The sequence below is a fragment of the Bombyx mori genome, chromosome 10, assembly GCF_030269925.1.
Source record: "Bombyx mori chromosome 10, ASM3026992v2".
Taxonomy (NCBI): domain Eukaryota; kingdom Metazoa; phylum Arthropoda; class Insecta; order Lepidoptera; family Bombycidae; genus Bombyx; species Bombyx mori.
The window spans coordinates 12543216-12571195 of NC_085116.1; the positions used below are offsets into that span (position 1 = coordinate 12543216).

The window sequence follows — 27980 nt, forward strand, 5'->3', positions numbered from 1 at the left end:
CCCACCGCGAACACTACGACGCGAAGAATTAATTCATTTGCATGTAAAACTTCGCGTACGGAACGCTACTTAAGATTGAGTGTGTTCACAAGATCGATTTTCCCTTGCAGATAAGGTGTTATGTTGCTGTATTAGTGCGGAAGATTAACAAAATATTCAGTTTTTAAACAGGCTTAAAAAGTTTAGCTTTTAATGAGGTTAGAAGTTTGTAACTATGTTATATTATGTATTGTCAGACGATTTGCTCACATTTGTCAAATTATCATCCAACAAAGCTCTCTTGGCATGAAAAAGGGCTTAAACAAATAATATTAAATAAGCGTTGCAGGTAATTTAGAAAGACACCGGACATTCAGCAACGAATTGTGAATTCAGAGCGGACATTGTTTCAACAACATCAGAACCAACTTCAAGGTTTAGATAAGTTTGACAAGAACTCACGAAAGCAATAACTAAAGTTTCAATTGAGAGACACGTTTCTTCAAGACTTTTATCTAGAATTCTGTATGGTCAACGATACCTCTAATTTTTTTTCCCATTGCGCACTTGTTCTATAAAATATTTTCCTATTTTGCACAGATTTATAATAATGTAAATTATAAACGTGTGACTTAGAATATCTTAATCTACGCTCCGTTCTCAAGGTCCGTGGACTTTTAACGAGCTAACCCACACTAAGACACACCTGCATTTCGCGACAATTTTAACGACCCCACAGGGAATCCTTACTTTAGAACGTCTTCGTTCTCTCTTAACATTGGAGCACTAATTCGATTTCATTACAAAATTAAAGATAAAGAGTACAGTTTCCAATTTAATATTTAAAATTTTTAATTATGTTTTATATACTAGGTCTATAGTTAGGTCATAGTAGTTTATTAAGCCTACGTAATAAAAAAGATTCTATTTTCAACGGTCCTTGAGACGTCTTCAAATTTCCAAGTTAATCGCACGTCATAAAATAGGCGAAAATTACGTTGAAGTATCCTACAATTACAACTTAGATTTTTGTTGCCAACTTGCCATCAAAACATTTCACGCGAACATTACATTTGATATCTCCCATCGTATACCGTAAAAACTGTCTTTCATTTTCCTGTGACGCTCAGACGTTCCCAGTAAATTGGGAACAGTAACGACTCGCAAACTAACTAAAATAAATTAAAGTGAGTGCCACACAATAGAACAAAAACAAGTAGACGCCCTCCGGTTGCGTAAAAATGCGCGTTCTTACTATCATGCCCTTGGGGCAACACTTATCATTGACATTAACTTTTTTGTTGTCCATAACATTTGCATAACTCTTGAACTCTGTATCGGCGTACGCATTGACGCCTCCAGGCGCCAGCCGGGGAGCAATCCGAGTCTATACTTTGTAACGTCATTCAAAGACTTTGTTCCTTGTCTGCGAAACTCCTTAGGGTATTTGTGAAATAATTATAAGATATATAAAAATTTTCAGAATAGAACAGGCTAAACGGCAGTCCATAAAATCTTAGCAGCTTTCGGAGCTTTTCATTAATTTATTACATAGTTAGATGAACCAGCTTACGTCCCAACTAAAGTTAAAGTACTACCGGTACCGACAGATATCATTATGTGATTGTACCACTTTAAGATATGAGGTAGAAGTCACAAGTGAATTGTATAATGACTGTCTTACCCTGCAAATATAACTGTATAATTCGCTCTATGGTATATCACGATCCACCACAAGCCACTAAGCAAATAAAAAAAATTGCGGGTTTCATTCTTTTAGTCGATGGTATTCCTTCATCGTGGAAATCATTCATTAACATGTGACCAGTAGGTATTTCGTTAGATAGAAGGCCTAGTCGCAGCGCTTGATACAAGCACACCGACTATTATCCTTTATGCCCCGACAACTTTCATAATACTTTTCAACCTAAACTTTATTAGTTAAATACAAATAACAATAGTATTGTATAGTAAGTTTAAAAAAACTATTCTGCTCAAAACCTCACATAGTTACCAAAATACTCAATAATTACTAAAAACCTGCTTGGTTTCTGATTAATTTAAACTCGCACGCAATACAAAATCACGAATGAAACGTCCAACCAATTTTGTGAACTTTAAGGAATTAATTCAATTTTAAATGAGTATATTTTGACAGCTGTCACAACCAGAGAGCCCTTCGGCAAACGAAGCTAATTCGAGCCCCGCGAGCGTATCTTAGATTTAATAACGCGAACGTTTTATCTCATACATGTTTTATTTCAATATTGATATATACTTATATAATAATATATTGATCTATTGGTATGGATATATCGTCTTCTCGCATTAAAACTGTATAATCTCAAAACTTACTAATTTTACAGTGTGTAATTTTAGAGTGTTTTAAAGGTTTAACATGTGATATTTTTAATATTAATCACATTTATTTTTTACCAGTTACATTATCTGTCTTTTAAAGTAAGATAAATTTATGTATTAATTTTGTTAATAGTAGTCAAAACATAGGTAAACTAAAACTAAACCACGCTGTTTTGACAGTATTTATGAGAAAAATACTGGTGATACCAAATGATTCCGCATATTAACTCAATTTCGAATGTTTTTGGAAATTGTACACTTTTAAGGTGAGAAGACCATATATTTATTTTAAAATGTGTGTGAAAATTGAACAATATTTTATTTTAACTAAATAATTAGTTAATTGACATGACTTGTAAAATTGTAACATTGCAATGATGTAATGGAATAAATACACATGCTCGATGACATGAATTATTTTTAATAAAATTTACAACTACTTACTTTTTATCGTAGTTCTACACTGCCTTCACGTTATCTCTTCTACCTACACGTCATTAAAATTAATGTTCTTATTATGGCATATTTCATGGGACTTTATGATTAAGACTTAAAATGCAGGGCAAAATGATTTATTATATACGCCTAAGCTTGCAGTCCGATAGATGATTTTTTAAATGACGAATCCGTATTGGTCCATTAAATTTTGGTTAGAAATAACGCTATTCAAATAACTATATGAACCATTTGTCCAATTATGAATATTTTTAACAAAAATACATTGGATGCTGCAATATTCTGAAAGCGTTTAGAACTTAATTGGTTTTTTTACCCCGTAATCCATCCGAAGATTATAATTTAAAAACATGAGGTGGTATAATGGAGGCCAGCGGAGGCTCGCGTCAGCTCGATGGCTTAATAAGCAGGTATCGCTAGAAGCAGCTGCTATGATACCGAACGAGAGTGTCTCTGCACTCAACCTTAAATATAGCTTTTGCCATTTTTAAACACGGAGAAGGCGTTAAAGAATTTTATACTTTGTGTGATGCTACATCAATCATGAATATTTATTTATTTATTACGCTTTTCCTATTTGTATGTTAATTGGCTACCAGTTCACCAAAGGTAATGCAAAGAATTGTGTACGTGCGTTAATAAAAAGTGTATAAATATATGGTTTTTGAAATATTAAAGAGTATTGTAAAATAAACTTCATAAAAACAAATTACACATCAATTCATCTTTTTTTCCTACCTATTCTAGTTACCTCGAGGGGTTAATCTAGATTCAACGAGCTATTAGGTGAGCTCACGGAGCTCAAACCGGGACTGTTGCTAACACTGGCCCTAGCATGAGCAGTGCTTCGCAGAATCTACCACCGGATCGGAAACGCGACCCACTGAGAAAATCCGGCGAAAAACTCTGAGAACGAGAAGTGGGCTGTGTCTATGGGTTAATTTACTCATCGAGCCCTTTGTCGCAAGTGACTGGTTCGGCGAGGATGGTAACCAGTGCTTGAGGTACCTAAAAGCATCGTTAATGGATCGCGAGAATCCGTAATAACGTGTTTAGGGCGACGTCGACTGTTTACCATTCGGTCCACCGGATCGGGTATGGGGTGGTGTAGTCGTAATCTTGATTATAATGTTTTATTTGTCATATGGTTCCAGAAAATCTGGTTAATTTTATTACCATCGAAGGCCGACAAGCTTTTGAACCATCAGGTGTGTTTAACTGGCTAAAATTTATTTATACTGATAAGAGTACGATAGGGAATGTCACAATACCTTTGAGATGAAGATCTTATTTAAAAGATGTGGTTATGAGTTAAGGTATAAATTTGAGGTACCGCTATTTATGCAGCTGATTGCTGATGAGGAGATCGTGTTGTGAGCCCAAGCGATAGGTGACATATGTCTACTGCGAATCACTTACGTGACTCTGCCTTAACAGTGCAATGTCAGTTAATCTAATACAACCGAAATTTCGACTTACGACTTTACGATTTTACGCGTTTTTACGCTGTCGTATGTGAAATAATTACTCAAACTTAAAAAAACTTTGTCGAATCACGTTGAATAAATTTAAAAACTAAAAAATAAGAAAAGTTCTTCTCCATACTAGTGTAACAGTGCTCACTGGCTCTAAGGCGATCGTCTTTTTTTTTGCGCCCCAACCTTCGAAAAAATAGGGGAGATTCTTATCTTGTCGCTTCTAATTTACTTATTCCTCTTTTAAAGACTTATTTACCTTCAAAATCCCATTGTGACCCCGACGGGACTGAGAGGAGCCCAGTAATAACGGCGACTCGAGACGTGTCAAACGAGGTTTTTCTTAAAAAAGCAATAACAATTTACATAAACACCCGGTCCCAGTTAACAGTTAATAAAGAAAACGATGTCCCAATTGACGAGACTGTAGCTTTTAAACGCCTTTTAGATGTAAATGTTTACATTACGTTGTTAAATACGCAATCTATTAAATGACGAAGAAATTTTAAACGTGTATTCTACGGATTGGATTTTGTTGTTTCGAGTTCAATCGGCCGAATTAGTTACAATAGAGTGTATTACCTCGCTTTGTATTTACAACACGATTCCCGACGTACCATTATCAGAATTGGATCAAACGAATCCGTGCGTCGTATTCACGAGCGCTACGCATAAGTGTTGTACACAATGACCCAAATTCAGTGAAGTTGCGGAATCGTTTCATTAAAACCGACCCAAAAGTTTGACGTCGACCGCAACTGTGCGCTCCCATCCACGATCGATCCTTGGTTCATCGCACTCCATCCACAACACACCACGCGTAATACACGCTTAAAACGAAAGAAGGGACAGTTTCCAAAGTTGGAAAAAAAGACGGGAATTCCCTTTGCGATCGCTGTGCGAATCGACCAGCGCGCATATCGACCCTACCTATTAAAAACTTCCCATCTTTGAATCCACTAATAGTAATTTGAAACAAAGTTCAACCGGTTCAAGGTCGCAATTTAAAGTTCTTCCAAAACTTCTTTTCCCGTTCACTTTTTATAAGTGTATAAATCTTTTGCCGGCAAAGTTCTACCAAGTTTTTGGCCCAGATTGTCATCGATTTTTGTTTGAGGAGTTTGTTTTTTCATTGTTCTTCTTTACTTGTTTGACGGTTAATTCATAAAAACTTTCTCGCCAGCACGATAACCACAATCCTGTTGGTTTGTAAACACTGACGTTTGATACCGAAACTAGCAATACTAGTTGACAACTGTTGCGTAGCACAATAACTCACTACCATGACTATCCAAATCAATAAATACCGCAGTCTTCAAATAGTCTACAAAATACCCTCGCAGAGTTCGCTTTTTTCAGTTACTCCATAAATGTCTCGTTTTCGCGCCGGCTGTAAATATTTCCCCATCATAAAGGTTATGCATGGAGTCGCCCGGAGGGCTCTCATCACCTCGGTCCTGAATATTTTTGTCTCGCAAGAAACCCTCTGTCTCGACTTATGTAAATGGTGCCCTAACACTTTCTCCGTTTTTCTCGCATTTGAAGCACAATATAGTGCAATTTGAAGGCGGATCCGAGACATTATCCGAAAAGGGGCTTACTGTACATCCTATATGGGTCGCGAAAAGTTTCTCATAGAAAATTTTACAAGGGTCACCCTTAAAAAATTCTGCCCGATTTACAATTTAAATAAAGACGAAACTACTATTTCACAATTCTACAATTTATACATCCAGTTTTATACAAAATAACGGCCATTTACAGTCATAATCAAATACAAACCCAATTTCATAAAGAAAAACTACCCCGCCATTCGGAATAATCATGACCCTCGTGCAAAAAAATTAAAAGGAACCAATTTTTACATTAATTGCAAGTTGCGTAGACGAGACAAAGGAAGCGTAATGAATTGCCGTTCCGCTGTCCGTCGAGACTGATTTATTTCATGACTTCTCGGATATGCAAATAGCATTAACATTCAAAGATGTAGGTAGATTCGCCCCTCAAGAAATCCGCGGCGACCACAATCGTGCCAATCCAGGGTGAATCTTAATATTTTATGTTGTGTTATTTCCCTTTTATTTTTCCTTCGAGTTATTATTTATTTCCTCGCCGACAATGAGATTCCCACTTTGAAGCATAATAAAAAAGAATTATTGTTCATCTTTTTATAGCGTCCCGTTTTGTTGGATTTTGTATTATCGTGATTGAAAGTGTCGATTTAACGTTGCTTGATATTCCCGGTTTTACGAACTTGTACATCAAATCTTTCAAAGTGAGTAAATTTTGGGACTGAATATACATTTAAAAAAAATATTTAACGCTTTTTACGTTCGTTAAAAAATACATATTCAATTTGCCGCAATTACTTAATCTATGTACTGATTGTATTTTAAAAAAACGTACTAAGCTCGTGTTCCCGAATAACTCAAGATTAAGGACTAATATAGTGTAAAAAAATCGAACCCGTCCAAAATTCTAATGCGTAACTACAATTTTTAAGACACGCGTCAGTACAATAAAACAAAGGTAAAAAAAACTTTTGTTTGTTTGAATATTTGTTTTTACGAACAATCTATCAACGTTTCACAACGGCTACCTTTCATGCGTGTGATTAACAAGTCCCGGACGGCTGAGGTGAGTAGGAGTGTGAAAAATCATCGCATTGCCTTAGGGCGATCAGCATCATGATTGATCGTTACTCTAATTGGATGATAGATAGTGAAGGCGGACCTGAGGTGGTCTCGAGTGATGTATACAAATATTGTACAGCTTTTTCAAATATTTTCCTCATGAAAACCACTATCTAGTACTTGCAGTCTCATACGCGTTCTTTTAGCGGACTTCCTTACTCCGTCCGGTCACTACTACCACCATCGTTAACTGAACGGTTCGCCATATACAGTACTGAGGAGAATGCTTCAATAAATGACAACGTTGAAGCTATACAGTTGCTTTATTTACACGTGTTTTTTTTTTGACAACATTTCAATTTAGAAATTTCTATTAAGCTAGATAAAATTTTAACAAACTAATATTGGAGGAGGTATTGTTTGTCGCGTAAATGATTCAGTCACAGCTAATGCAAAGTAAGTAGAATGTATAAAAGTAATCACCGAAATCAAATAGATGGATATCGCCAGAACCCTGTTTCCAAAAAACAAAGACGGGTCAGTGCGTCTTCAAGTCTTGACACAATTATACATCGGCCCACGTGATCAGTGTCCCTGTTCTCGCTGATAAACCCTAAAAGACTGCTTTCAAGGCCCCAGGTAACGCGTGGACAATTAGCAATGAAATAAGTTTGAAGGTTACACACGACACGTGGCCTTGTTTGCACACGTATGTGCCCTAACTATTGAACCTGGTTACGCGAGAAATAACACACCATTTCTTCACTAATTTCACAAGATTAAGATACGCCGAAACAGAAACGATATTCAAAGGTGCCTACCCCAGTTTTAATGTTCAAGAAACTTATAAATGGAAATGATAAATACACACTAGAATGACATTGCTGGCCAGTACTACTTGAAAAGAAAAATCATCTTGCGGTGATTAAAGTCATCAAATTAGCTACTTGTTTTATCTTAATTATAGATGTATAGGTACATATAGATTTTGTTACAGCAATGAAAAAAAAAACCTTTTTTTATCTACTAGTAAAATCAATTCATTAAAATCGATATTTACATGAAAATAAAACATAAAAGAAAATAATCGGTAATTTTGATAAGGAAGATTTGCATTTTTTTCTATTTATCACTTCGGTACTCGTTATAGAATAGTATCAATAATATTGTTCGGCAAATTATTCTTTGGATAAAATTAACAGAAAACTATCCAAGCTAAAATACATTGTAAGTCGTCGTAGCCTAAAAGATAAGACGTCCGGTGCATTCGTATCGAGCAATGCACCGGTGTTCGAATCCTGCAGGCGGGTACCAATTTTTCTAATGAAATACGTACTTAACAAATGTTCACGATTGACTTCCACGGTGAAGGAATAACATCGTGCAATAAAAATCAAACCCGCAAAATTATAATTTTCTGGTGGTTTTTTACTGGTGGTAGGTCTTCTTGTGAGTCCGCACGGGTAGGTACCACCAGCCTATTTCTGCCGTGAAGCAGTAATGCGTTTCGGTTTGAAGGGTGGGGTAGCCGTTGTGACTATACTGAGACCTTAGAACTATATCTCAAGGTGTGTGGCGCATTTTACGTTGTATATGTCTATGGGCTCCAGTAACCACTTAACACCAGGTGGACTGTGAGCTGGTCTACACATCTAAGCCATAAAAAAATATATTGATAAAAGCGAACATTGATAAATATAATATTATTGAAATCACCTCTATAAGTTCTATGTCATTTGAAAAGTATCATTAAGCTACGTTACATCATATATGATTCGTCTCTAAGACATCAGAAGGTGGAATCTATTTGGAAATAGTAATTAAATTCCACATTAGCAGTACAAAGCAGGAGATACGCAGCGGAACCTAATTTTCATAGCTGATTAGACTTACCCCACGCCGTTTCATACGATTATTTGATACATCCTTATTCCGTGCTATAGGGTTGATAATATTTTTATATATTTTTATTAATTTAAAAGCGCAATAACTGTACAGCGTATTTTAATTTTTCGTTTCATTCGTGATGTCTCAATACGACCCCGGGTAACGCCATAAGCTAGTTCACACATCCGCACAACAAACAAACAAAGGACCCAAAACAGAGTATACAAGCAGTTCTCGAGTCACGAATTAAGAGGAAAATTAGAAAAAAAAAGGAAAGGAATAATCACTTTATGATTTTAGTATTCTAGTAGAAACTTTTTTTGTGACGAGGCCGAACCTCCTATGATATTCCCGCGTCTAGGGGGCGCGCGGGATATTTAGGACTCAGTTGCCGAAGATGGTAAAAGCCCACGGCTGAATGTGTGTAAATGAACAAACGTGAATTTTTGTTTAAAAAATACAATAAAGAGCACGTTGAGTATAGTACAATAAAAAACCTGACATTCAGAAAATCGGGATACAGTCGAACGATTCTAGTCTCTAAACCTATTTCCTCTTGTATGAGAAACTACGAACAATATCCCTGAGTCATTATCATCATGTTACAATATGTATTTATAAATTGCGTACTTTTCCTATTCCCGTTATAATTCCGTTTGCCAGAATAGTGCCGCTAAACATTTTGTGTGATCCAAATGAAGCTACCCCTATCAACTGTCGGATGCACGCTACGTCACCCGTGACGTCACAACTCCATCCAACTATTACGAACAAACACCAAAAATTTATATTACTTCGGAAATTAACGCTCTTTATTTAATCTGTAACGAAGTTATGTTTCAGTAATTTGAAGATAATTTAAAAATGTGCATTAACACTTCAAACGCCGTGACGGACATCGTGTGACAGAAAGCATACATACATAAAAAAGACTCAGAAATAATGAACGGTTTGTGGAAACTGCAATATACTTATTACTCTCCGAGATATCAGATGGTAGATACCAGTGTACGTCACGGGCCTGTGAGAATACCCAACCGTCTTTTCGAGGCCTACTGGGCTACACACGGCTTGTAGTCTGACGTTCAACGTGCCAAAGGTCATGCAGTACGAATAGTATTGCATGACCATGTAGGCAAGATAGCTCGAAGGAGAAAAAGTATGATACATACACACAGAACAAAAATTATGAGTACTTAATATCAATTATTTTTAATACATTTGTACTAGTTTTACATGTAACGGAATCCTTCGGAAACGGAACATCATTTTCATCGGCTTTAAGATCTCCGATTAATTGAAAATTTGCACCCGCATCAAAGACCGATGACAATACAATAATTTTATAATTTTGCTCTCATATCCTGACCAGAATCAACAGGATAAAAAACATAATCAATTATAAGTTCGATTTGCTATATAAGCGTGTTTTTTAGTTCTTATACTTATAATATTTTAGCTACATTCTATAGTCGTAATGAAAATGATTTCAAAACATAATAAACTATGCTATTATTTTTACATCAATTGAAATGTTTCAAAGAAAACTCTGGTTATATTTTATTATTATGTTAATGAATAGTTAAATATAAATGAAGATCATATCATTCTTTTGATCTTTAAGTTGAGTAACCATTTATATTGCGATGATATAATTTCATTTTGATTCCACGAAACGGTCTCGTAACTTCGTTGGAGTATAACTTATAACATTAATTTTCTGTTCTAATAAATAAACTGTCTCGATTAGACTTGTTTAAGTAATGTATTATTTCGATTTTCTCGAAATATAAGCCTCCTTGATTTCGTAGAGAAATACTTTGTTTCCACTTGTAGTGTGATGATACAGAAGTTTTTTTTTTTTTTATTGCCCTTGTAGGCAGACAAGCACACGGCCCACCTGATGGTGAGTGGTTACCGTTGCCCATGGACTTCAGCAATGCCAGGGGCAGAGCCAAGCCGCTGCCTACCGACTTTTCTAACATAGTAACATTTAATTGCAGTTAATGACTAGATTCTAACTGAAGCTGATTGTTACAACAACTTGAAGAAATTGTATGCTTTTTTACACGATTTTAAGACAACTAATTCTGAAGCTCACATCAGTCAACAAATTTGTCAATGTCATTCCGTTACAAGGTATTTGTCACACCTACGTTATGTAGATTCGTTTTATCGAACATTCCCGTGCTATAGGGGTTAAAGTCGGTGCATATAAAAGCTGTCTAGAAAGTTTTCTGTCGCTCGAGTGCGATCGATACCGCGAAGCCCGCCCGGGAATTACAGCCGGGGTAATGAACGTAACAACAGCTAGTTTCGCTTGGTAATTTGGGTTATTATGTCATTACACGAGGCTTCGAATTTTGGCCTTTTTAATCGGAGGTAACCGTGAGTCCGTAGTTTTACTTGATTCGTAAACTTTAAATATTAGTGAATCCGTAGTTTTATTCGCTTCGTAAACTGAAAATATTGGGTTCGAGAAATGTATCATCTAATTTCAATTGTATATCTGCACCTACTCTCTCAGCATTACCTTTGGTTGACTGGTATATATAAGTATATATTACACATAATGTCAAAACTACAATATATAAATATACCTTACCGATAAACGTACTTTTATAAGATATATAAAATTCAACACACAACTTTTATAAAAACGCTTCGTTATTGGTGGTAAGGCCTATTGTGAACGCGCAAAGGTGGATGTTAGCATCCCCCCTTTTTCTACCTTGAAACAGTCATTCGGTGGGCCGTTATGTAATACATTTGAGACATCACTTCTTGAGATAACTAACACCAATCACGTTATGAACTCTATTATCTTAGATAATCATTTGAACGCTATGACCTCGTTCGTGTACCTATAAAAGAAATAAAAACTTAATATTGTCTTAATCAATCATTTTCCTCATAAACACTATGCGGAGCAGTCTTTTATTATTTCGAATTGACCTGTTATCATTTATCAACTTCTAGAATTTATTATTTGGAAATATTAGTGTCTACAGGCAACTAACTTAGTGATAACTAGCTCGCCTTTAGCAAAATCGAAATCCAAAATTATTCTTTATTTCTTATCCCTAGCTATTTGTAGAGTATCGGTTAATTTCATTAATATCCCACCCGAACACGAACCAAGAAACCTGTCCCTTTATATTCGAGTTCCAATAGGGATTTACTCCCAATTATGTATTAAGCAGAACTTGGTTATACCGCCTTCCGTGCGTGTTTCCTCTGGAGATTACACACTTTTGTATAGGTAGAAAGAAAATTCCTTGAATAACATAATCAATGCTAGAACTATGTTAAAATCATAAAATAATTCCTTTGTAATAATAGAGTATCTAAGAAGTATAATATAAACAAAGAATAATTTGAAAATTTATAATACTTCTACAATAACTACATATTAGTTGGTACTTCATAAGAGATGATTTAAAAAAAAAAAAAAAATATTCCAATGATCCTAGTCGTAGTTAGTGGGTCGAAGTTAAGTAATAAAAGTATTGGAATGGTATTTATTGGTCCTTGATACAAAGTTAATCGGATATTTTGAAGTTGTTTTTTTTTTGTTGCTTAGATGAGTGGACGAGCTCACAGCCCACCTGATGTTAAGTGGTTACTGGAGCCCATAGACATCTACAACGTAAATGCGCCACGCACCTTGAGATACAAGTTCTAAGGTCTCAGTACAGTTACAACGGCTGCCCCACCCTTCAAACCGAAACGCATTACTGCTTCACGGCTGAAATAGGCAGGGAGCTGGTACCTACCCGTGCGGACTCACAAGAGGTCCTACCACCAGTAATTACGCAAATTATAATTTTTGCGGGTTCGATTTTTATTACACGATGTTATTCCTTCACCGTGGCAATCAATCGTGAACATTTGTTAAGTACGTATTTCAATAGAAAAATTGGTACCCGCCTGCGGGATTCGAACACCGGTGCATCGCTGCATACGAATGCACGGAACGTCTTATCCTTTAGGCCACGACGACTTCAAAAGAAAAAAGATTTCGCTAGTTAGATACCGGTTAACCGTGTTAATTAAATGTCATTTTTAAAAATTTCATAAGGTTTTATCAATCCATACAAATACACTACGATGATATAACCATTTTTACCACAAAAACATTTTTTTTATGAAGAAACAAAACAATCACACTTCAACCTTAAGATGGGTGGTCGCAATCACGTTATTATTTACATGAAATATATTTACAGCGGGTTAACCAATGAAATACCACATGATGCACGGTCTACCGTCTCATATACGCCCGTCATGACGTGGGCACGCTTAATTTATTGTCAGAGCGTGCGTCCGCACCTTTACCGCACTCTGTCACTGACATGGCCGATTTATGGACTCGTGTGTATACTTTAACATTCCTCATTCTCAATTAGGTAATAAATAATCAAGAATATTTAAATAAGACTTACTTGGTAGTGGATTAGTTAGCGCCCTTAACTGTTGCGCCGAAGGTCGATTGTTTGATCTTTGTCTGGGTGTTTGTTATCTATATATGTGTATTTAGACAGCGGCTTGGCTCTGTCCCTGGCATTGCTGAAGTCCATGGACGACGGTAACCACTCACCATCAGGTGGGCCTTATGCTCGTCTGCCTACAAGGTTAATAAAAAAGAAAAATGTATATTTAAAAGTATATATCTATCTATGCCTGCTCTGGTACCCACAACACTGGTTCCCAAATATCTATTTATTTTTTATTAATACTTTACAGTTACAAGAAATTTGGTAATGGAAATACCGACTGCAGTAAGTGCACCCGAATTGATTCGCCTTGATTTGCCTTAAAAATGTCAATTTTCCAATTGAATTGAGACGTTAGCCTCGTTTTTCAGATGGACAGCAACCCTCAATCTATAACACAGACTCCCATATCCGCTTTACACAAAACCGAGCTTAACTTCGTCTACTGGTATGCGTTTTCTGCTATCGAAATGCAAATCAGGAAAACAAACAGCAAAGAATAAAACTGCAATTACGAAAAATACAACTTTAATGTTGAGCAAATAACGATTCACTCTTGTGCTTTGATTCATTCGACGCAGAACGATGTGGACATTTCAACATTTTCAATGAACTTCAAACTCAAACGCAACTTTGATTATGCTCGTTCACCTCAATAGGCGCCCGGTTCTTTTCACGGGAACTAAACTGTTTTCCGTGCGCTTCTGTTTTCGTTCCGCAATTAAACTGCTGTTAAACTTCTTGCTGCAGTGTTTGCAAAGCACCTGAACGGTCCGCAAAAGTTGTGCGGCCACCCTGTTCCTTGTTTGCCTGCTAATTATTACAGCTTTGGATCCAGACCTTAGTCAGTCCCCGAAATGGTAAACCGTTCCTAATGGTCAAGTGAGTAGAAAAGCCTTTCACAACAAGGCTTCGCAATCCGGTCTGTAACCATAGTGACCACGCACCGGTCCTCGCTTTCATTGCATTGTACCAACATTCATAGCGACATCACGTGTAACGTCGGCTCGATTAAATGAGGGGTCAGAAGCCAGATTTGTCAAGTCTCTTTTCAAATTAGACGCCATGGCCCGGCAATCGCACTTCATACGACGTTTAAAATCAAAAGCGCAAAAGGGTTACGTAATCCAGGACCTTTTCGATGCGACCTGTAGTTATTTGTGTGCATGTCTCGCCTTTTGTCACGTATTCTTAATTAAAGCCCATCGTTCGTCAAGCCACCCTCCTCACATTTTCATATTTATGCGAGTAACTCCCGAGATAGTACGGGAGCGGTACGCAGTAATTCGAAATCGAATCTAATCGAATTTTGTGATTTTTTTGGTCAATAAACGTAACACCGAAAACGAATCTGACGTCGGCCCCTCTGTTTGCAAATCGGAAGCCAATCCTAATAAACCGGCGCTTAACCTCTCCTCACAAAGCCGATACAAAGTGAGTGACATCTTCTAAAGAGATCTCGCGAAAAAATCCGGCGGCGACGTGTCAAAGACACCGCGACAAGACGAGCGAGGGGCTCTTTGTTGCCTATCGAAATATTTTTTAAAGCTTAACTCCTTAGTGAATTGAGAGATTAAGTCTTTTTTGAAGAGGCAACCGGTCCCCGGGGTCGGGCGTGATCATTCCTTCAGATCTCATTTTCTCGGATGTTCTGTTTGATTGTTATTTTTGTTACTTTTTCCTATTTTGTCCGGAGCCAACGGGAATTGAAGTGACAGTCGACGATTTGCACTCGAGCGCGATAAGTGTTTTCCAGCGTTTTTTTATAAGCAGCTTTGTTAGTGTTTCTGGTGTTTTGTCTTGTTTATTTATTATTTCAATTGTCATAATGACTCTGACCAATTTTGCTTTGTTTTTACTAGCATACATTTTATCTAAAAACCTATTCAACTATAAATGAAGCTAAAAACCTCACTAGGTACCTAGTGCAGTATCTAGTAGCATTATTAGGGTACTATAGTATAAAGGATAAAAATATGTTTTTTGTATCGTCATACTAGATAGATCGTTTTGTTGTTGTTCGCTCATAAACCTATTATATATTTATATATATCCAGTAAATGCATATATAGTATATAAATGCATATATACTATATATGCATTTACTGGATTGTTTGTGACAGTATGCTTTTGAATTGTTGTTTAAGGTTTAGATTATTTTGATAAGTTGAGGTGTTAAAGTTAGTATCAAAATAATGTTCTGTTAAATACTAGTAGCGACATCTATTAGCAAATATTTGGCACACCTCATCATAATTGTCTATTATAAGAATAAAATACAGTTAGTCTGTGAACAACCTCCGAGCGTGTTTTATTAACATCGGCAACAGAAGAGGTACCATGTCATTACCACAAATTATGTAAGTCACAAAATATAAAATCAAGAAGTATTGCAAATTGCTTTGAAATTGAACAATCCATGTCATACCTCTCAATTCTACGTTCCATAGATAGGCAGCCGTCATAAAGCCACAAGAAAATATGCAAATTACAATAAGGCAGTAGGTAAACGGTCGTAAGCCGTGTAATTATTCACATCGGATTTGCAAATCGCGCCCGGAGCGTTACGTTTCCGCATTCGCGTATTAAACTGACCCTTAGCGCGTATTTAAATCAAAACACATGTGCTGAGTGCCGGTCGGCTTAGCCGGACGCTGATTTTGAGATGAGGGCTCCCCTTTTTGCGGGTCCCTGCGTCGATTCCTTGGCGGGCGATGATCGATACCCCGCCCCCGCCGGCGGCCGCGACCCACCCTCCCTCACTCTTAATTAGTACTCGGAATCTGCTGCGGACGCACACACACTCGCAGCACACACCGGGTATAATGTTAATCAACTTTCATTATGCACTAAGGAATTATATGGGTACGCCTGAGGAGTGATTATCCGAGTTAAGGCCGCGTCCCCGACCAAGAAATCATACTTTATTATGATCATTCCGCATTCGGCGCGGCTTTACTGTGGCACCTCGCGGGGACGAGAGGCTTCCATTAGAATTTACTGCTCATATATCACAGCAGAGTCGTGTTACACTATTGTCCTCAAAATACATACGGCATAATTAGCTTTGAAACTGGCTAAATTATTATCCACAATGCATAATATTGAACCTGCGAAATTCAATATAAAACGTTTCACTGGTTAATTCTTCTCTAAAGCAAGTCTGTTACAACGTACACAAAGTTGAAATCAAACTATTAACAACAACTCAACAGAACACAATTACAGCCCGACACCCATTCTTAAATTAAGCTAACAATTAAATTTGTACTAAAGTAACACGATGTATAATAAAGTTTTGTTAGCCGACTGCAATTTGAACGTCCCGGAATTGAGGTTAAAGGCAGCTGAGATTACTCCTCGCTAGTGGACTCATAATATCCGCCGAGTAAGCGTTTACATTCAGATTAATTTTACTCATATACCCTACATATGTATGTTACCCTACATATGTATGTATACAGTTTTAATGGAAATTATGTCCCTTTTGAAGGAACCAGAGCCTGTGTACTCCTATTCAATGTGAGCTTGGCTTGTGACGTCATTTTCAAATGTAAACCTCTTCAACTATTTTTAGTAGCGTATTAAACTTTAAATTTAAATATTTAAAATCTAAACAATAACGGGTAAAGATAAAACAGTTAAAGATCATTTTCTCCTCTGTTTGGCAAGCAATTTTCTTTTTTTATTTAGTGATAAGCTTTATTAGTGCTATCAATGAAATACAATACTCCACAAATTACGGTATGTTAGTAATGTAGTTTAATATGATTGAAGAACTTAACAAAAAAAAAGGTTTAGATATTTTCTGGAATTGCCAATTACCATGACGATCTTAGTTAGAGCTGTGATTCACGTTCCGTTGCTTAGTAACCACTTAGCACCAGGCAGGCTGTGAGTTGGTCAACCCACCGATGCAAAAGAAAAGAATAATTATGTTAAGGCTCTAATAACTTATGTGTGTACAAACAAACAAAAAATATAACAATACAAATAGTGTGTTATAAAAAATAAATACCCATTGTATTCACTAATACAACAAAAAATTAGTTATTTATCTGAAAAGGAAAAAAAAACCAGATAGAGCGCTATTATTACATCTGAATTACGTAACAACTAATATCATAATATTGTAACTGAAGCATCGACCTTTGCCTTCATATTTTGCGAACACAAACAAATATAAACATAGGAACGTCTTTGTAGCGTGCAAGGGATACCGCATGTTACGACGCACTAATCTTCAGTTTCAATAGTGCTTTAATCGAGCACTTAAGTAGGCTGCCCGAAGGCCTAGCCTTGTTCGGTAATGCCCCTTTAATCTACGGTTATGAAGATAATACTCTAATAAATCTTTCACTTGGGAGGGCCTTTAATTAACGCGCGTAATAAAATTTAATTGATCAAAGCGTATAGTTTGTAGACTATAATTTATGGGCCCTCGCTTACCTTTGTGAGTATTATTGGCTGTGACCGAACTAGATCGTGAAACACGTGGAGGTACTCGATAGCCAGGCACGTTCTCTGGGTATATACAACGCGTTATGGAAAACTTAAAGTATGTTCTTGGTAAAAATTACAAATTTATGTTATCCTGATAAGTGAACAGAAAGATGCATGGGCTTGGAATACTAGCGGCTCGAAATACAAAATATCTTCTTCTATAAATTAATACGTGAAGCAAAAACTTTGTACCCCTTTTTACGAAAATTGCGCCGACGGAGGAGTATGAAATTTCGCACACTTATAGAGAATATAGAGAAGCAGTGCACAATGCTAATATTTTTTAAAAATAATGCATAAAAGATACATTAAATCAATAAAGAAAACATTACACACAACACTACCATGTATTTGACACAACACATATACATCAATAAAGAATACATTACACACAACACTACCATGTATTTGACACAACACACACATATACTCTGCGTTTATCATCGATCGATGGCGTTTATTGTCAAACTTTTGATATTGTTGAAAGTCTGTGGTCAAATTGAGAATAGATTAATATTGTTTGTCTTTAATACTATTTACTTTAATATCACATGTTAAACCTTTAAAACACTCTCCTGTAAAATTAGTAAGTTTTGAGATTATACAGTTTTAATGCGAGAAGACGAATTATGTCCACTATTTCAATGAGATCCCATAAAATATACAATAACTACCACTTCTGAATTTTGAAAAATTAGTTCAAGGATATTTTGCGCAAAAAGACGTATTTTAAAATAAATTAATATTTTCTAAATGACACTGCACATAAGTCGCTGACTTTTGGTCCATTTAGTAGCGGTTTCTATTTATTTATTTTTTTACCACACAATACTTTACAGTCGACCACATGACCTGCTCAATAGCAAGTAGTCACCTCTACTCATGGACATCAACAATGTCAGATAGCCAAAAGCAGTTTGCCTACGAATAAGATCTCCTCGGTGCTGGTTCGATGAAGGACATGTCGCAACGGTTTGATGATACTATTTTCTCACCGTTCACCGCTATTATTGTTTTGCTATAAAAAATTACGATAGCTTTAAATATATTGTACCTCTAGATAAATTATAAAACAGGACCATGTTATTTTCTTGGTGGTAGTTATTTTAACTTGCAATTGTAATAAATGTAATTATCAAGTTTTTTTTTCTAGCTCTATTCTACTTTATAATTTGTACCTAAACGTTATGATTAATTCAGTAAATTATTTACATAGTAAACAAATCTATACGAACCCGAACCTTAATTGAAGTGTCAACGTCATTTAACACAACAAATAACCTGCTAATTATGTTAAGAAATCTGTTTTCGTTGCCGAATCAATCACAGAACGGGTCAAAGTTCAAATTACTTGCGCTTATGATGAATGAATATACTTGTTCCGTTTTCTTCGCACACAATTTATTTATTCTGTTAAGATTGTTTCAAAATGACCAACCTCTCTTGAACTTTATGCCTCTCAACGTCTCTAGGCTTTCACAGGATATTACAGAGGCCTCGCTAAGATGGTAAGTAGCTCACACGTGTACTCAGAGGCCCTTGTACTAATTTAATAGATGAGGTGTTCACATTAATTACAAAGAACGTCGGGACCAGTGAGTTCGCTGCGGGTAGCCTGCTAACAAATTTATAACATTATTAACTCCTTCCGACAAGTCATTCTTTTTCATGCCAATGCACTAAGAACAAAATAACACGTGAGATTAGGGACATTGGAAATAATCTAATTAGAATTTATGCAATATAATACGATTTTTTTCGTAGACACTGCTACGTTGTGACTACGTCACGTAGCACTGTCGCTACATTTTTCTACGTGGTTAAAGCGAGCTTCGACTAAGCCTTAAAATCATTAATTAAACCTAATCATAATATTAGGTAATCCTTATATTATATTACTTCAACGTTGCCTTAACCTGCCTTTTTTTGCTCGGACAGCATCTACTACTTCCAACTACTTTTACTGGTGGTAGGAAATTTTGTGGGTCTGCGCGGGTAGGTACCACCACCCTGCCTATGTCTGCCGTGAAGCAGTAATGCGTTTCGATTTGAAGGGAGGGGCAGCCGTTATAACTATACTTGAGACCTTAGAACTGATATTATCTCAAGGTGGGTGGCGCATTTACGTCGTAGATGTGTATGATCTCCAGTAACCGCTTAACATCAGGTGGGCTCTGAGCTCGTCCACTTATCTAAAAACACTTAGATTTAATGAGGAATTAGGAAATTTGGTAGGTAAGGAATGCGACTGTGAACGAATGTGAAATAGAGTTTATGAATCCACATTTACTTACTGACCGAACTAAAATCCTACCACCCTTTGAAATATTGCTTCGAATATCAAATAGAATATTTTTTTAAAAGACTAGCTAAAGGAGCAATACAAACCAACCTGTCCTCGCCAAGTGATGGCACATGTGATTGATTGTTAATGAAGTAGCGAGGGCGATAGTTATTAATGACCCGTGGCTCCGCCCGGTCTACCGCACTTCTTTATTTACCCACTAACGCCTATTAACCGGCCACGTCCGATACACCGACGTATTCGATATATCATTCCGCGAGGAACGGATCAATCAATTTGCTAAATTATAACCTGACGGAAAAATATTACGACCCTTCGTTGATACGGTTTTTGTGTTTAACTTCGTTATTTTCTTCGTAAGCTGTAAGTTGTTATGTTATTGTTTTCTTTTTTGCCTATATATCGATGATATCGCGGCTAATTTTCCATTAACAGATAATCAGAAAGAGCGCATGAAAAAATAGGCAAAATTACAGGTTACTCTTAAAATTACGTGGGCTATAAGATCATTTCGTTAATGTTTATTTAAAAGTTCGATTTTGTTAAAATTTAACAAACCATTTTCTATTACGACGAAAATATGTATATTCTTAAACCAAGCTTACGGTAATTTTAAGTGAAAATATATAATCAAAGATTGAACAGTCGTGATTCTGAGTCACCCCCAAAAACCACGAAGGGTTTTGTTTTATTTCAATTAAGTCGCAATCACAAAGAGTTTTGAAACCGCAGCAGTCACTCTATCGTCGACGATTTAAACAGATGTCGTGTTAAGGAGGTCCTCTGAACATTCGTTCGGAATTTAAATTGCAAATTCGCGCGGTGCCAGGTGCAGCCTCACGATTGAACACCGACCTCCCTCTCTACTTCAAATAGCAAATACGACCGTCTCGCTCGCGCACAACTCACGAAATCAACGAATAATGAACGTCAACAAATAAAAGTCGAGCGTTACTAATTACTGAAACTGCTCAAACGAAGAGAGGCAATTTCTGCACTCCGTCCCCGAGAGGAAATCTCGAAGCTAATGGCGTTAATTTAAAAAAAAAGGTCGATGACTGTGATTTTTCTTTCTGGTACTTTTCAACTAATGATTAATTATCGGTGATGCGTTGTAAAGTTGTAGATTCAATACGTGCCGGTCAAAGTAGCAGTTACAGCATAGAGTGCGCCCCAAACAAACAGTTCATTGCGATTCATTGAAAGAGGCGAGTAGACCCAGGTACCGCGATCTAAATTAAAGTTTCTCTCATCTGTGATGTGTACAATGTAACTACTACTTTGGCAGGCCGATCACGCAGCGGGTCCGTCCTAATGAATCAAGAAGTACGAACTTCAAATACGACCCCATCCCGCTACATAGATTGCAGAGATTAATTCAACCGTATACATAAATAGTTTACGTTTGGTGCTAATTTTATTTTCAATTTAAGTAAGGTATGGAAATGTGTCGAAATCTCTCGAAGAATCGCTTTCGTTCGGCTTAATTCAAATAGGTTTAACTTCTCGGTAATGTTGGCTGTGTCCCCGCCGTGACGTCGGGGTTTCCTCCGTAACCGAGTAATTAGCTTTCCAATTTTAAAGAGCGCCTCTACGCTTAGTGGCTCCCATCAATCCGCTCCCCTGCTCGCCACCGAATCGATAATAATTAATTATTTTTGACATAATCACAACCGAAATCCATTCTCTTTTTGCTAATTCACGTCGCCATAATAAAACGCGGCAACGCTTTTTAGGATCAGCCAGCTGAAATTGATAAAAAATAAATAAGAGCAAAACTTTTAGCTAAGTCAAACAAAATCTGGCATTTGCCTGCTGACATGATTAATAATCGTGACCGAATTATTAAACTAAGTTTTTACTTTTATGTCGTAGCGTTACTACCTATAGATTTAAACGATTTTTTCAATTATATGTAGAAACGTTCCATTTTCAAACCAATACGATTTGAAAATGGAACGATTTAGGAAATACATCGGTTACAAATACACGTTACACCTGACTGAATGAGCATTGTTGGCAGGACATCCGAAGCCCGGATTCAAGTGAACTGACAAGGGATCATTATCTGCGAACGGTCGGGACACTGTGTCAATATGGACACGCGATACAATAGACGAGATGTGGGCACACTACCGCCAATATACGACAGAGCCTTCGATTTTATCCCTTAACTTATTTTAAACCAAAATTACATTGTAAGCATTTATCGTATGCGATTTTCGTGTATACGAGTATTATTCTCGTTTTCAACCAGTAAAAATTCACAAAAAATATATAATGTCTTCACATTTAAATCCAGGCCGATTAATTTATCGAATTTAAATGAAAACATAATATGGAACGCACCCGGCCAGGAGGTGCGATGACTTGCAAAGGGTGACCGGTAAGAAACGGATGAGAGCTGAAAAATGGGTTCAGTGGAGTGGTCAACAACTATGGGCTGATGATTATGATAATGACGAAATAAAAACAGGAAAATAGCCTTTTTCTGCATCACTGTTTTTTTAATTGCTTAGATGGGTGGACGAACTCACAGTCCACCTGGTGTTAAGTGGTTACTGGAGCCCAGATAAAAGTTCTAAGGTCTCAAGTATAGTTACAACGGCTGCCCCACCCTTCAAATCGAAACGCATTACTGCTTTACGGCAGAAATAGGCAGGGTGGTGGTACCTACCCGCGCGCACTCACAACCGGTCCTACAACCAGTAACTACGCGAATTTTATATAATATTTGCCGATACCAGACAGGAATGTTTCTTTATAAAACTTATTTAACTCTAAGATAACACTTTTTGCCGGCGCTATCTAATGAAAGCCGACGCAACTGAACTCTACTTAAATCTGCAAACTTTTTTTTTAACTAGTCACTCAAAATTATCCTATTGAAATGTAAATCTATCGTTTTCTTATGCAATACGCCGATAACTTCACGGGATACATTAAAATACATAGTGAAAACATAAGGTGAGCCCCAGGCGGGGTTCGCCGTGATTAAAGCCAGCGAGGCATGCATAACGAGACCAGTGTGTTTGTACGCCGGCGAATATTTTCCAAGTTGGCCTGGGCAGCGGTTGAGCCGAGTACACCTGCTCTTGTTTATCGCTCGCTAAGACTCCGTACTACTGCGCTAACGTATTGCTTGTTTAGGACCCCAACAAACAACCGCACATACCCCAATAACTCAATAATAAAATCAATTCAAAAATATTCTTATTAAAATATTACTGGTGATAGGACCTCTTGTGAGTCCGCAAGGGTAGATATCACCACCCTGCCTATTTCTGCCGTGAAGCAGTAATGCGTTTCGGTTTGAAGGGTGAGGCAGCCGTTGTAACTAACTATACTGAGACCTTAGAATTTATATCTCAAGGTGGGTGGCACATTTACGTTGTAGATGTCTATGGGCTCCAGTAACCACTTAACACCAGGTGGGCTGTGAGCTCGTCCACCGATCTAAACAATAAAAAAAAATTAAAATCGAAGGTTCTTTCGGTTACGTAAAAATTCCAAAATGAACATTTAATTCATAACCGGTTCCTAAAACTCGTACCGGATGAGACTTTCGTCCAAAATTAAATAATATTTTGAAGGGATAAGTATCATGATTGGGCGGACACATGCTAATGCAAGAAGTTTTTAATTAAAACCGTCCGCCGTTAAGAGTCTGCGTAATGGCTGATCCTCAAGAGGGATCCGATATTGGGTAGGTGCGTGTATAAGTAAAGCCAAAATACAAACATATTTAGGTCCGGTGCGCTGTAGTGTGCGCTGTGGCTAATCGCCGCTGCGGATATGGAAATACCGGTACCCCTTTCCTGATGATACTCATAAATTAAGTTATTATTAAACGAAGATGTTTTTGTTACAGATGCGAGGGACTACAACGATGACGACTCAATCAAGGTAAACACGTAAATCAAACTTTTTAAATCACTTTTTTCTTAGTCAAATTCAAAACTATTTACTTTTCATTGGACATACTCATTAAAATTCAAAGTCCACCGTCGATTCCAAGAAGAGCCACAGTACTGAGGAAAATTTTCAAAACATACTGAGTCTGCATGTTTTTTTGTTATATTTTTTTTTTTGCTTATAATGGTGAATGAGCTCACAGGTCATCTGGTGTTGGACTACTCAATGTAGTCTAGAATCAATTATGTGGTGGGATATCACCACCTGTCTCTTTCTCGACGTGAAACAGTAATGCATTCGGCTTGAAGTGTGGGGCATTTACGTTGTAGATGTCTATAGGCACCGGTAACCATTTAACACCAGGTGAGCCGTGAGCTCGGCCATCCAACTAAGCAAAAAAAACATTGACAAGCTCCAACGAATCTTCACTTACAATATTAGTGTCACTTATCTAATCCATTCAGATAAGAAATTTTAAATATTTTATTTCTTTGAATATTTAAAGACAAAATATGATTAACAGTTAGCCATTTATAAATATTATATTATTAGCTTGACTTGTTTTTACCTATGTAACGGAATTGTTCAACAAAGTATTCTCCAAATATGAATCGATACAATTATTTTATTACGTCAGGGTATCGAATCCTGACATGGATCATAAGGAAAAAAAAAGTTCAGCTTGTTATTCAAGCGTGTTTTTGTACTTGTTAAATACCTACATTTTTGAACCAAAAAGCACCGTTCTAAACTGCTTCGGTCCCCCGTAATCGCAATTCAAACTTTTGCGACGTGTTTATGGCCGTCGTGACCGCCAAAGCGGTCGAGGAAAAGTGCAAGCTTGTTTACTCATATATCAGCAGCCCTGAGGTTCTTTCCGATAAGGCAGCTCCCCCGCTGCCAATAAAGTGATTAAGTCACAAATCGTGGCGGAATGGCGCCTCTTTACTCAGAGATCTCGTGATATGGCAGGACTGCTGTTATTCGCGGTGCAATTTTCTTTTCTCCTTTAACTAGCAAAAAATTTAATTTATCACTAATTTATTCATAATACATTTTATTTTTAACCATTCTTTCTTCTTTATGTTTTGTTCATACATAATCTGATTTAAGGTTTGGATAATTCGATTACTATAATTTCAATGATAGGATTATAAGCATCCTAAATATAGATAGTCTAAAATATAAATTGAGTGCTATATGGGCTATCATCACTGGTTCTGTTTGTAAGAGCAATTGTACATTTCATACAAATATCCTCGTAAACTACACTATTTAACATATACCATAGACTACAATCGAAATTTGTGAAGTTTCAAAATAGAGATCACAAAAAAGAATCCTGTCGAACCCTCAATATCCCTGACGGGCCGCTCCACCTCAAGGCTCTATTACAAATAAATTGTTAGACGAAATCGTTCCGCGTGTTATAAGTTTCATACGTGCTGAGAAATGACATACGGTATTATTTATTACGGAGCTTTTTTCGTCCACGAAAAATACAAAGAAGACATTGTGACGTAATTGAGCCACGTTTTATTGGGGGCACGCTACTATTCCAAAGGTAATTTGGTCGAATAAAACTATTTATTATCTTTTGTGCACAAAAATTATAATACTACGTAATGACTAACGTAATTATACCTCAGTGAGTCAATTCTAAAATCGTATTATAATTAATTCAAACCTAGTATAATCAATTAATGCTCATATCAATGAATTTCTCATTGTATGAAATAGATGAAATTTGTTTAAATATTTTTCAAACAAATACATGTTTTACCTTTTAAATACTATTGATGAATGAATTCACGGTTCGTCTAGTGTTAGACGATTAATAGTGCCTTTAGACATCACCTAATTACTTGTATCTCTGAAGTCCACACATTTGGCTGCACAACAAAACGCCAAAATCTTCTAATTAACAAAAACAAAAATAACCATCAAACAAAATAAGGTAAATACGAAGACATCACGCTTTACCGTCGCATTAGCATGAGGCGCCATTAGCTCTACAAATGACACTAAAATGAAATCTATTCATTTCCTTTGAGCGAAGTCAATCGACGATGTATATTGTTCAATTTCACGCGATCCAAGCATTACCGCCGGTGAATATTCCCACGCATTTGTAACGGAGACCGTACGTGTGATTAGCATTAGCATACGATTTCATGTGATTTGTCAAACGTTAATTCAATAAACTGTGCTCATTTAAAATGGCAGTTGTAAAGTACTGCCTTATGCTTTCCCGAATCACGAACATGATTAAAACCTTTACCTTTATCGAATAATTTACAGTTTTCTTTAAGAAGACATTTACTTTTAATTATCTCTTTTGCCCTTAAAGATTTTTCAATCGAGTACACCTTCTAATTTAAGTGAATTTACCACTGATTTGGAATGCAGCAGTTTCATCAATAAGAAGAATCAATTAGAAAAGCAGAATTTTCTATTTTACGAATCAATAACCATACTAATAAGAAATAATCTATTTTTTTCTTACTATCTGTCACTCAGAGATCACCAACCGACTCGAACAAAACCATTACCGTTAATGGTTTCGCGAATTCACGCCCCGTCATTCCGATTCAAGTTTACTGTATGCGGTAATAGAAATTATGAGATGATACAGAGAAGAAACCTTGCAATAGTCCAGCGTTTTTCTCGTATACGTACGCCTTAGTTTCAACAAGCGGTCGCCCGTTTACTACTCGACAAATTTTAGCGCAGGATGTAATTGCGAACCACAATATAAATGGCGATCATGTATCTCGTTTTCAAACATGTCAGACTGCTAATTTGCGGATTAGTTAATTTATTTTTTTATCTGTTAATGTGGTTACACTTTTTTCACTTCTTCATCTTTTAGCGGTAATTTTAATTAATGTCACAGATTATATACATTTTTATGCAACGGTCTTAAATGAGGTATTATAGCTTGATCACCTTTTGCAATATTATACGAGTATTGACAACAAGGTTTCAACTGTGAGAACTAATTTTAAAAAATAACTATATAATAAATATGTGCGTCTTTTAGGCATGCAGTCACTCACATTAGAAGCACACAAAAGTTCAATTGATTAATTTTGCAATTCCCTAACATGATGTTTTAAAATTGACATTAAATATTTAAATTTGTTACAGAGCATAACAAAGTGTAAGGATTAAGTCAACCTGTACTACAATCATCACTTGATCACTATCTAAAGCTTGTAGGATATTCTTGAGTATGACGTCACGATATATCTATTTACGTAACCCTTCCGCGCTATCATCGGTTTAATCAATGTCGTTGCGTAGATGTTCCGATACCGTGTCGGGCTCGTGCCGGGACCCGTACGGGTTAATTTGTTCCGATGTTTATCGGAGCACGGTGTAGTTGATATTTCGTTTGACACGATGCGTATTCGGCGTTCAATTTATGACGATTTCAATTAATTTTTACATGTCAACGAATTTTCGGTTTAGTTATGGTACTATATTATATTTATAATACATGGTACCTTATACTTCTACATTTGTGATATATAACTTTTTAATTTCGATAATAATTACAAAACTCGTGAAGGAAAAATACTACTATGGTCTTATAGTAAACCGTTCAAAGAATTCTATTCTCGGATACAATTTAAAAGCAAACTATCAATTATCACATTTCTTTGACGTAAATGATATATTTTGTACTGAATTTTACTAAATTTAGTTTCATGTGGAGCGTGAAATTGATAGGACAAAATAAGTTGGCCACGATCGGCCGAATGGCAATTATCATTTGCGGATTGTAAAGGAATAAAACAAATTGTGGACGATGATTAGGCTTAGAAAGCACTATCTCCCATTGTGCTACGAAAAATTCGCTTGCCAATGCGATATACACTCATTGCTTTGTGCATTATTTATTGAACATAGAAAACCGAACAGAAAATTAACAGCATATTTGCTGTAAACTATTTTTGAGCGATAT

General features: G+C 36.5%; 1 protein-coding gene across 3 annotated transcripts in view; it reads left to right on the plus strand.

Moving 5' to 3' along the window:
* LOC101736789 (myelin transcription factor 1) overlaps positions 1 to 27980 on the plus strand; it is a 277664-nt gene that overhangs the window by 190331 nt on the left and 59353 nt on the right. For all 3 annotated transcript variants that reach the window (XM_062670682.1, XM_012697547.4, XM_021353499.3), the window contains exon 4: positions 23967 to 24001. In XM_062670682.1, the coding sequence (XP_062526666.1) occupies positions 23967 to 24001 (35 nt within the window). The remainder of the gene's footprint in view (positions 1 to 23966; positions 24002 to 27980) is intronic.